The 12,226-nt window shown below is 34.6% G+C and overlaps 3 protein-coding genes across 3 annotated transcripts; 1 reads left to right on the top strand and 2 right to left on the bottom strand.

The window, feature by feature from the left end:
- Window positions 1–1,225: 1,225 nt before the first annotated feature.
- On the bottom strand, window positions 1,226–5,576 carry LOC106135865 (probable enoyl-CoA hydratase). Its single transcript, XM_013336262.2, has 6 exons — window positions 5,378–5,576; window positions 4,962–5,194; window positions 3,651–3,801; window positions 2,509–2,658; window positions 1,934–2,131; window positions 1,226–1,502 (listed from the first exon to the last, which is right to left on the bottom strand). Exons 1-6 carry the CDS (start codon window positions 5,502–5,504, stop codon window positions 1,381–1,383), a joined length of 981 nt encoding a protein of 326 aa, XP_013191716.1. The 5' UTR covers window positions 5,505–5,576; the 3' UTR covers window positions 1,226–1,380.
- A 381-nt stretch (window positions 5,577–5,957) lies between these two features.
- LOC106135864 (derlin-1) lies at window positions 5,958–9,422 on the top strand. Its single transcript, XM_013336261.2, has 5 exons — window positions 5,958–6,338; window positions 6,648–6,851; window positions 7,268–7,416; window positions 7,728–7,838; window positions 8,255–9,422. The coding sequence occupies exons 1-5, from the start codon at window positions 6,186–6,188 to the stop codon at window positions 8,388–8,390; spliced, it is 753 nt and encodes a 250-aa protein (XP_013191715.1). The 5' UTR covers window positions 5,958–6,185; the 3' UTR covers window positions 8,391–9,422.
- A 291-nt stretch (window positions 9,423–9,713) lies between these two features.
- On the bottom strand, window positions 9,714–11,116 carry LOC106135894 (NADH dehydrogenase [ubiquinone] 1 beta subcomplex subunit 9). Its single transcript, XM_013336296.2, has 3 exons — window positions 10,959–11,116; window positions 10,383–10,525; window positions 9,714–9,952 (listed from the first exon to the last, which is right to left on the bottom strand). Exons 1-3 carry the CDS (start codon window positions 11,057–11,059, stop codon window positions 9,759–9,761), a joined length of 438 nt encoding a protein of 145 aa, XP_013191750.1. The 5' UTR covers window positions 11,060–11,116; the 3' UTR covers window positions 9,714–9,758.
- Window positions 11,117–12,226: the final 1,110 nt, after the last annotated feature.

Genomic DNA, 12,226 nt, shown 5'->3' with positions numbered 1-12,226 from the left:
ATACGCTAAAAAGAGTATTAATCACTTTATATATCTTTGCCGTGTGGTTCCCGGCACTAACGAACCTTTCCTATGGATGTCGCAAAAATCGAGTAAGGGATAGACTCATAAATTTGGATTTTTATTGAAGGCTATGGGCTAGCAACCTGTCACTATTTAAATCTTAATTCCATCATAAAGCCATACAGCTGAACGTGAGCAAGATCGTTGACTCTGTGTAGACCGCTAGGAATATAGACGTAACTATATGTAGGTAGGTATGGTTTCCTTTATAAATTGGCGGCTTTTTTCAACATCTCGTTGATTTTCATACGATATGAACCACTTTTACTAGTGAGTAAAAATAACACCCTTAACATAAAGTACTATTCAGATTTTCGTGGTTATTACAAAATTAATATTGTTTATATAATCACTCACAGTCACTAGACTTTATGTTAGTAGGACATTCAGTCTTAGAAAGAGAACTACAGTACGCGACAACTCGCAACATTAGATTCAAGAAGAGTGAAAATATTTAACCAATCAATTTTTTACAACGCGCTGGCTAAAGTCATACCTAATGAACGTTGGACATTTTAATGTGAATACAAGCTATTCACGAACTTTAATCACTACACTTAAGCAAAGTCGCTTCCCGCGTCTATTCCTTTGTATGTATGCTTAGATCTTTTAAACGCAACGGATTTTGATGCAGTTTTTGTATTTAATAGATACGAGTGATTCAAGATATAAGTGTGGTCAGTCCAACCGAGCAAAGTTTACTCAGTTGGACTAGTGAGGGGTTATAACTAATAAATGCTACCCGTGCGAAGTCAGGGCGAGTCTCTAGTATACTAAATAAGGTACTATGACTTCTCGAATCTTCAGTTAACCTCAAAAATAAGTGGAGGAGAAAACAAAAGACATACTTATGCACTAAATGAAATTGAATTGTGTAATAGGACTTGATGTTATCAACTTTTATCCAAACTCCATGGACATTAGCGGTTAAAAAACTGTGTGTGATACACCCGAGGAGCTCACATGTATAAAGTAAGTAGTTAATATAGTTATAAAGTAGTAGTAACAGTTTTAATATATTTTTTTAACAACACTTCTTTCAATGGTATAATTTCAGACCCACCATATCATCAGGCGTATGGCTAATGGTTGAGAGCTCAGTTGGATATATTTGAGTTGTCGCATCCTGTCATCAAACAATGAACAAAAAAAAACAGACTAGTACAGTTTATAAATTATGTTAATAGTTAACAAAAGCATAAAACACAATAAATAATCAACTTTAACATACACAGCTCAACTATACGCAAAACACATTCATTATATATCTATTTTTAGGTTATAAAACATATTCTAGTCCGCCATTTTGTGCTCAAATTAAGACTTCTTATCGTCTTTCTTCTGTATGCTAACTTGGACTTCCTCTAAAGTCTCTTCTAGCTCCCAATCCTTGAGAGGTACTTCTGTCAGTTTGTAGAACTTGCCGTGTTTCCCTATACCTGAAATAAATAATTTATACATACATAAAATCACGCCTCTTTCCCGGAGGGGTAGGCAGAGACTACCTCTTTCCACTTGTCACGATCTCTGCATACTTCGCTTCATCCACATAACTCTCTTTATAAAGATATAGTATGCATATGATTAATTTTTACCAATCTCAGCTATCTGTAGAGCCTGGGGAGCGCCTTTGAAGATAAAGCGACCCCCAACCGACCTCCGCAACATTAACGTCAACTTCACAATTATCCAATCTAAGAATAGAAAAAACACATCCAATTGACGGAATGTTCAGGACTCCTTACAATGTTTTCCCTCGCCGTCAGAGTATCAGCTAGCAGTCAATCTAATCCACTTACTCTACGAAGAGGTGAAGATATAACAGGAATGAATGCCAAGAGGTGATAATCATGAAATAATCTTGACTCACCTCCTTGAAACTTCTTGGCTCCTTCCTTGATATCCTCAATAGCGTTCCCGAGTAGGCTGGTCATGACTGCCTCGTCTCTCATACTCTCCTCGCTGTTGGGGTTCAACTGAGAGTTGACTGCGGCCAGTTTGTCCATGATGAGGGCGTTTTGTGGGAATTTCACAAGGGATTTGGCCAGCTTTATTGATTCTCCTAGGGCTGGAATAAATTTAAAAAAAAAACCATTTTAAGCGCATAAAGTTTAATCTATACTAATATTATAAAGCTGAAGAGTTTGTTTGTTTGAACGCGCTAATCTCAGGAACTGGTTTGAATTGAAAAATTATTTTTGTGTTGAATAGACCATTTATCAAGAAAGGCTTTAGGTTATATAACATCACGCTTTAAATTTCAGGAGCATAAAAATAATGTAAAATGTGAAAAAAAAAACGGGGAAAATTATTCATCCTTGAGGGCTTTAATGATGCTCAAAATAACTATTCCACGCAGACGAAGTCACGGGCACAGCTCGTAAACAAATAAATCACGACGCTTTTGTATCGGTAAGAAAAGCCTACATATTGCAACAAACTCACCAGTGCCAGTAGCCGTCAACTTGCATCCTAGTCCGATTTGATATGCTTCCGAGCCGTTTATAAGCCTACCGGTCATCAGCAGATCTAACGCGCGAGAGAGCCCGATGAGGGAAGTTAGGCGACGGGCGCCGAACATACCTTGTGGCACACCTGCATAAAATGAAAATTTATTTATCACTACATAGTATAAAACAAAGTAGCTATTTTAGTCTGTTTGTCTGTATGCTTGAATCTTATTAAAATTACGTAACGGATTTTGATGCGGTTTTTTGTAACAGGTAGAGTGATTCAAGAGGAAGGTTTTTATGTATAATAACATTTATAATTTTGCACCCGTGCGAAGCCGGGGCGGGTCGCTAGTACCTAATAAAAAAAGATGGTGATTCTTGAAGATTGATTTCATCGTAATCGTATGTACAAATTTGAAATGAAAATAAAACTTCAATGTATGCAAATGTTGCCATGCTCTTATTTAAGCGTCTTGCATAAAATCTATATTGCTACATTTGTTTATTTCTAATTTATCCAAATTCTTAAACACCGTTTTATCTGTATATAATAACACCTTATAAAAAGATGATTTTGTAGTTTGGATCTATTCCAAATTACAAAATCCAGCAGTAGTGTAACATAATTATATGAAACTAGCTTTTACCCGCAGCTTCGCTCGTGCGAATCAAGCGCTACCTCCAAAAGAATACTGTTTTTTTCCAAATACTACAGGAACTATAGTTTCCACCGGGATGAAAAATACCAGAATCCTTCCCAAAGATTGGTTTAGTTGATAACGTTTGTAGAGACAACAAACAAACTACTTTCTCTTTCATAATATTAGTTAAGATTTAAGTCTTCCCTTAAATAATACCTTTGCTTACGATGTTTAATATCCTACTAATATTTATAAATGCGAAAGTTTGTGAGTATGTCGGGATGGATGTTTGTTTCTCTTTCACGCAAAAATCACTGAACCGATTACAATGAAATTGGTATGTAGGTAGCTGAAGACCCAGAATTACACATAGGCTATTTTTTGTAACAGAGTTCCCGCGGGATTCCACGCGTCTTTCTAACACTAGTGGCTCTGTCTACCCCACAGGGGATATAAACCTGACTATATATATCAAACCAAATAATCCACCAACCAAACCTCCGCCCCAGGCAACCGAGCACAGCAGTTTCCTCTATAATCCGAAGGTCGCAGGCCAGCGCCAGCTCGAACCCTTCAGCCACTGCGTATCCGGAAACAGCTGCTATTGTTGGTTTGTCGCACAGCGGACGGCGCAGAAGGCGAGACTGGAAGGTTATAAAAAATTAGATCAACAAATCAAAAAGTTAAGAAAAACTATGGCCGTTGCGCTTTTTAATATAAGATGAAACAGGGCAGCGATAGATTTCAGTCGGCGTCGTGCGTGCCATAGGACCGGGGCTGTCAAGGTCATATGTTTAATGTGTTGCACATTGGTCGGCCGAAGAAAGTAACAAAAAATATAAGTAGGCCAACAATTAAAACTTTTACATACATAGTCACGTCTATATTTTAACATGCTTGTGCCAGCTACTTCTCTTTCCGCGCAGATTGTAATTCAGAGGAAAAGGTTATAAATTTTGGATTCCTTTTTTAGGCAATGTGCTTGCATCTGTCACTATCTAAATTTCAAGTCTATTGTTAAGCTATTCCCATACCCCGTGAGGGGAAGACATTACAGAAATTAAATATTAATTACATACTAAGGTTAGTATTAGCAGTAAATTAACATCAATTAAACAATGAAGAAACAACACTGGCAACCAACATGATTCATCAATTTGAAATAGAAATTTTTGATCTCTATTTTGTCAAAGACAGATTTTATATTGACCACTTCTGTGTGTGGTGTGGTGGTGCTTGTCTGTGACATGGAGGGTCCTAGGATTTCATCCTGGCCAGGACATAATGGAAAATAACTGGTTCTGATTAGATATTTATCTATTTATAAAATATAGTTGTAGCGGCCGTTCAGCCTCCATGGACAAACAACTCTTTGACTTGACAATTTAGATGACCAAAACTGACAGACTAATGAAAAAAAGGACAATCGACTAAGACGAGACGACGACAAGACGTATCTTGAACTTGAACAAAATTCAGTTTTTATTTAGACTAGACCTAAAAGATCCTCGGCCCGTTCAATAGTATTGTTCAGTCAGTATCATCAGCATGAAGCTTCATTTAGTCTTTAATGTCAACAATGGGGCCTTTTTCACCAACATGGACAAAAGCTGCATTAAATGCACCTTGAGCCATAGTAGTGCTAAGTAGCACACCTTAAATTCCGGAAAATGACTGTTCCCGTAGGATTGGCGGTATTAACAATGTGCGTGAACAAAGCGGCTAAATAAAACTAGCAATAAATCTTATAATCAATCCTTGTATAATGCCGATTCATAAGGAGAAATTATCACATTCAACTTACCGAAGCGTCTTTCAATGGATTATATCCTTTATCTGCTAATTCATCGACATCGAATCCCGAGCAGAATGAGCCACCTTCTCCATTTATGACCAAGACTTTAGCAGTAGCATCTTTTTCAAATGTGTCTAAAGCAACCGTCAATTCATTAAGTGTAGGTATGTCGAGACTGTTTCGAGACTTCTGACGGTCGATATTTAGAGTGACAATAGTATCGAATTTTTCTATGACTATGTCTGAAAACGAAAATTTAATTTTACTGTGAAAGGCATACGCAATAACAATAAAAATTGCCTGTATTGCTACGATCAGACTCAACTTGATTTAAAACTACTTTTTCTTTTCAAATTAAATGAAATGAAATAGGTATTCGAAATAATAAATTAAGAAATAATCGAAATTAAAAAACATAACCATACTTTTACGAACTTCTTCTTCTTTCTTCTCTTCGTTCTTTTGTGCATCATTTGAATAATTTCTAATAACAGTTGGTCGTGCACGTAATTTTTCAGATATTGAAAATATTCGCCTTATTAAAAATCTCATTATTACCTATTTAGATAAAATTTATTTAAATTGCGCACCAAAAAAAATCGACCCACCGGCGACCGATTTCGACTTTGACTTTTAGTTTAATTTGCTTATTTTGACATTGACAGTGAGAGACAGTTTATTTTTTTCTTTATTTTATGGGCAAGGATTACAACAATGTCACAGTATTTTTAACCTCCTTACACAAAAATGTAGTTCTCGCATTTCGCTAAACCGATTTTAATGTGGTTTTCAGGAAAGCGTTTTTTACACTTAGGATAACGTTTTAGTAATTTAACTGACTGCAAAAAAGGAGGATATCAATTAGAGGCGGTTATCTTTTTACAAATATTTTTTTTTAATTTTATATTTTATTTTATTATATATTTACAAATGTATTCTGAAATAACCTGTGGACTGTGGTCTATGTTAGTAGGCACCACTTTTATGTCAAAATCTATCTGTCAAAATAATCGTTCGCGCTCGTTCGTCAGTCTTGTTTGCTTGTTTTAGACAAATTCTCTTAGGACACGTGTACTTGCCTCAATTAAAGCTCGATTCATAATTGTGAACATTATTCAGCATTTTCGTGAGGTGATGAAAATATATTGTTGCTGTGGTACAGTTTAAATTCAGTGTAGCTTGAAGCCCCCAAAGAAGCTTGTTTATCCTAGTGTCAACAAATATTTAATAATCATGTCAGAATTTCGGGACTGGTACTATAGTGTACCATTCTTCACACGATATTGGCTTACATTTACAATAGCTCTTAGTTTAATTGGCCGGTTTGGACTTATAAATTATTACTATTTCGTTTTGGACTTCTACCCCTTCATCAACCAATTTCAGGTCAGTGCTAAACTTAGGTACTTTTTCTAATTCCAACTTATTCAAAAGATTCCTTTTTATAGCTTTATGTAATTACTTGGCTCGAACGAATCTTATAACTAAGTCCTAAATGACATTATGCTATTGCTATTGTTGTTATTTTTTGTGTTCAAAAAATAATAATAGTACATGCAATAATTTCTCTGCAGTATATGCCAAATGTACATAGCAATAAATAGGTATCTATTTACTATAAAATAACATTACAGCCAATGGTTAATTATCTACTTGTTGAAATTTCTATATAAAAATAACTAATCATTTCCACAGATATGGCGACCGATCACAGCCCTATTCTTCTACCCAATCAATCCATCAACGGGCTTCCATTTCCTTATAAACTGCTACTTCCTATACAACTACTCCCAAAGACTCGAGACTGGCATGTTTGCTGGCAAGCCAGCGGATTACTTTTACATGCTGTTATTTAACTGGGTCTGCAGTGTAGTCATTGGATTTTTGGTTAATTTGCCAGTAAGTTTAAATACATTTCATCATATTCTACCTTATAGGGTAGAGTAGAATCTTGAAAAGATTGGAAGGGCATGTATGGCTTGATGATGGAATTGAGATTTACATTGTTTTTAAAAAAAAAAAGATGTTTAGTATTACCCTTTCCCTTGATTGAATTTTACAATCTGCATGGGAAAAGAAGCAGCTGGGATATATATATATCCTATATTTTTCTTCACTACTAGACAAGCATACAAGCTTCCATTAGAGGAATGTATGCATATTCCATTACGGTTGTTCTTTTTAGGGGAAAAAGTACTTATTAAAAGAAACCTTAAAATATGTATTGCAAGCAGAAGGAGGACACTATGCCTAGCAGTGAGAGATTATCGATTTAATAAACAACTGTTATGTAAATCCATTTCTGTTTTCACCAGATCTTAATGGACCCCATGGTTCTCTCCGTTCTGTATGTGTGGTGCCAACTGAACAAGGACGTGATTGTCTCCTTCTGGTTCGGCACCCGGTTCAAGGCGATGTACCTACCTTGGGTGCTGCTGGCATTCAACCTAGTCATCAGTGGGGGGTGAGTTGATAAAATAGATGAATATTCTACTATTGGTATGTATGGGGACTATCTAATATCTATTCTAAAAATCACTATTTTTTTCTGTTGGGCATAATATAAAGTTAAATTTTTGACAATTTCTTTTAAGTACAGACATTCAAAAATTTAATATAATATGTACTCATATGGATTTTTTTTATAAAAGATATTTAAAGATTTTCTACCTTTTATTATTACCCAATTATCGTTTTGCTTTATATAAACTGGGGAGCATGTATCTCTACAGCCAACTACATAAAAGTAAAAATGAGACAATTTATTTTTTACAGTGGAGTAATGGAACTGCTGGGCATCCTGATTGGTCACATGGCCTTCTTCCTGCTCTTCAAGTATCCTCAGGAGTTTGGTGGTGCTTCATTGTTGACGCCTCCTGCATTCTTGTAAGTATAATTTATTACACTTTTTATTATCTTCTATATACATATAGACGATAATAAGTATGTATATAAAAAAGAAAATTAACCGCAAAGGATTAGTATCTTTTTTGTAACTAATAATTTCAAGAGTATTGCCCTTATTTATGAAGTTGATAATACATAATATGATCCCCTTTTTTTCTTCTCTCGTTATCTTTGGGGAAAGATCAAAGAGTAAGAGCTAAGAGGGAGATAGGGAAGATGAAATTTCTAATTTTAGGATGGATAGTAAAATAAAAGTATAACATACCTACTAACGTTGAATATTATATTGAACAGCCATCAAGAACCAATGTATCAAAATAGTTTAACTAAACATATATGTAGTTTATTTAATTGCTGACCATAACTGCTGATTGTATCATTCTTATCTTCTGCAGGAAACAAATATTCCCGGACACACGGTACGTGGGTGGTTTTGGCACTGCGCCCCAAGCCAGAGTCCCCACGCGGCCCGGCGGCACAGTCTTCGGCGGTCACAACTGGGGACGCGGCCACACGCTTGGCGGGAACTGAATCGATTTGGCGGGGAATGTGACACGGTGACAGCAACAAGGGATATGTAGTGGAGTGTTTAAAAATCGAATGTACAGTTTCCTCCTTGGTTGGAAATTGTTTAAAAAAGTTTGAGAATAATTTAGTGCTGACCAGGTTGAGATTCTTTAAGTACACGTTCTCAATGATGTGTATTTAAATTGTGAGCATTTTGTTTTTCTTAATAATTTTTAAAGCTAATCAATATTATTTTTCTAAAACTTCATATCAGAACATTATTCTTACATTCTTGACTCAAATTACTAAATATAGTCAATTTGTTTAGGTACTGAAATAAAGGTACCTAAACAGTATTGATTATCTTCATTGAAAAATACACTTATGACAAAGTAAAAGGAAAAAACAGATGTTATAATTAGATATTTTCAGTTTCTTAAGAATAAAGTTATATTATTTTGAACCTTACAGCGTTAATATTTTACCCTAATAATTTTATAACTATTTTTCAAACTTGTTTTCAATTAAATCTAATTTGACAAACTCTTCAAAATCTGTCAAACAAATTGGAATGGTATTATAGTGTGACTGTATTCAATAAGTTATTCTATTTTTTGTGTGAATATTGAATATCTGAATACTTTGTCTGTACAAATCGTTATAAAGCAAAAAAATTAAGGTACCTAATGATTTTTAGCAAAAGAATTGTTTTGTTTGAATATATTATTGACAGTTTCAAAGATTTCACTACTAGGTATTTCAGCCTTTATAATTGAAATTAGTGAAACTATTTGGTTGCTTGAACTCGGCTTAGCTGTGCTGATAAGCGAAAACTATTATTTTTAATATATTAATATTTATAAGGAACAAATCAACGAAGTTTAATTTCTTAACTCCACTAAGAAGCATTAAAATATCAAAGTGTTATATTTCGTTGTTCAACCAACCAATGGTTGAAGTTCTATAACTGTCTTTGCATAATATTGTCAGACTTGTCTGTCCTTAGCTATATTTCTACGAATTGTTGTAACAATAAAGTGAGATCAAGATATATAAGTATTCGTTTTTTTTACATCATATTGTACATATCTTCGGTGTGCATGAAGTTATTCGGCTGATAGTGGCCTTTTAGTCAATTTCACACAGTTCACTATGTTTACCTCATGAGAGATAAAAACTTGGTATAATATATAAGTTATTAGGTACCTACCTAATAACTGTAACTTGCATATAAAATATCTTTAATCATGTAAGCATAGTCGCTTCAATCTTTGGAGATTATCAACTTGCGAAGCCATCAATGGAATATAAAGGCAAGTTGAATAATATTAAATAAAAAACCAGAAATACAACGATTTCTCTATATTATACAATAAACTACATAAATTATGCTTAGTGGTGTGAATCCTTGGGGTCCGGCTTTCCATACTGCTTCTCCCACATGGCGACAAACTCCTTCTTTCTCTGCTCGCGTCTCTTGAAGTACTCCGGGTACTGGGCCTTCTCCAATGGGTGCCAATAGTCCAAGACCCAGTCGGGAGGGTGGACAACACGTTCGTGGGCTACACCGCCAACACTTGTTGCGACTGAAATGTTGAAATAATATTTTCTCGATATGTATGTCTTGGCAAAGTCAAGTCAAGAGTACCTTAAACTGACATTCACTTCTAGGCGAGGGGTGAATGTAGGTTCTCTGATAAAAGATGTAACACCTTTATTATACTTCTCTTCTGTTGATGTCAATATGATAAACAAACTAGTCCTGGTTGCACTAGGACAAATTTAACTTTTTGTGTGCTAAATAATGATTTAGACCTGAATAGTGGTTCCCTTTCTGTTATTGTTGGCCCCCAATACTTAATAAAGAACCACACTCTTTCCCATTATGGTCAAATTACCAAACAGGAGTTTATGTAAATTCAAGACATGAACCAGACAGATGAGCTCAGGGTCCTTCCCATACAACACATAACCAAACACCATGATAATGTATGAGATAGTTTAAAATAACATTACATTTCCTAGGAATTGGATGCTGGATCAAGAACAACTCTTGTTCACCCTCTCGGAGCAGTTTTGCAGCCAGGGACATGTCTTGGAGCTTTGCATTCTTATCAAAGCGCTCTCGCATCAGCACGGCTTGGTAACGATATACATGTCTGGAAAATATGTTTAATTTTGAGTTTTAATCTGACGAGGTAAGGGACTTTGGGAAATTACAGCTAAGTATATGAATACAATTTAGATGAATAATTAACTACAAGGTATACAAAAAAAAAACTATAGTTTTGGAGTGGAAAGAAACAAATTGTTTTGCAATGGTTACCAAAAAGAAAGTTTCTACACGATACACTAAGTAGTGATACTCGAATTAACAATTATACTATATGAAAAAGGAAATATAAGACCTTATATATTAACTTGTGGAGAGTTTCAGCATGAAACCGATATTTATAAATTTTCTGCAATGTACAAATTAAAACAGAATTTAATAAATTGCATTCGAGTTGTGTTGAAAACAGAATATTACGTAATTTTTTTGGTTAGTACTGGAAGCGGCCCAGGATCATCATATATGAAAATTGTACTTACCGTTGATCGTAATAATTTTCTAAATTGCGTAAAGCCCTCTTATAAAGGCTACAAACTTTTTGGGCATGGGTTTTAATCCCAAGAAAAGGGACGTTCGCCATTTTCTTAAATATTTTGTTTACTAAAATTATGACAAAACATTGACAATGACAACAGAGATCAAAATGACATTGATAGCACTAATATTTTTAATAAACTTAAGCGGAAAAGTGAAATCATCCATGTTGGTCATTTACCACATGTACCTTATAAGTGCTTATAGGTACCCAACATTGTAGTCTATAAAATTAAGTCCTGTGTAAACAAGTTTTATATTTATTTACTACTTAACTTATCTCAAACAAAAAATAACTTTATAACTCAAATTATAAAAACGGTTTCCTAAATCGGGAAATAGTGGTTTTATCCTCATAATCGTTTTAAAAGACTTATTCAACAATACAATGCAATGGATTAGTGGAGAAAAAATACTTGTATGGGAGTTACCCCAAAAAATATCTTTACTATATTCTTTTCCACGCATTTGTTGCCATTATTAATTTACATAACCAAACCAAATTATAGCTTTATACCACTTATTGTGTCTGAGTAAAACCGCGGACAGACCAGACAGACAGACTTGGCAAAACTATAAGATTTCCTTGTTTTCTACAAAAAGTAAAAAAGGTACCACAAAAGTGTAGGGGTACCTTAACTCTCAAAAGGCTTTCTAAAAGGTCTTAGATAAGGTACACATGGAAGGTACCTAATTATTATCGTATCATCTTACACTTATTCATGATACATATATGTTAAAACAATCTGTTATTGACTTTAACCAAAATTCTAATCATTGTGTAGGTGATCACATATAAATTAGTGAGTTCACATGAAACCCACGCAATGCGGATCCCCTAATCACGATATCCGCCCATCTCAGATCCTTGAACCGATGATCGTTCACATCTAGCACAAGGTTTAAATACAAAATATATCATTATAACGGCCCAAATTCACGTATAGAACTAGAATTTATTAGATACATGCTAAGTTGTTACATATGTATATATAATTATATGCGTATTATATATATAAAGGTAATTTTGATGCGGCTGAAGCAAAAAGTACATATGGGGGAGGGTTCATGGTGAGTAAAGATGTAGTGTAAGTATGACTTTATTTAAGTAACGTTTATCTAGCCTTATCTAACCGGAAAACAGGCGCGCGATGATATCTTCATATATTTAGGACCATAGGAAAAAAAAAGGTAAAAGAGAGTGTTTGGTCAA

The sequence above is a fragment of the Amyelois transitella genome, chromosome 24 (genome assembly GCF_032362555.1).
Source record: "Amyelois transitella isolate CPQ chromosome 24, ilAmyTran1.1, whole genome shotgun sequence".
Classification (NCBI taxonomy): Eukaryota; Metazoa; Arthropoda; class Insecta; order Lepidoptera; family Pyralidae; genus Amyelois; species Amyelois transitella.
The sequence above is the reverse complement of the archived record's forward strand: the minus strand, read 5'-3'. Positions and strand labels throughout refer to the sequence as shown.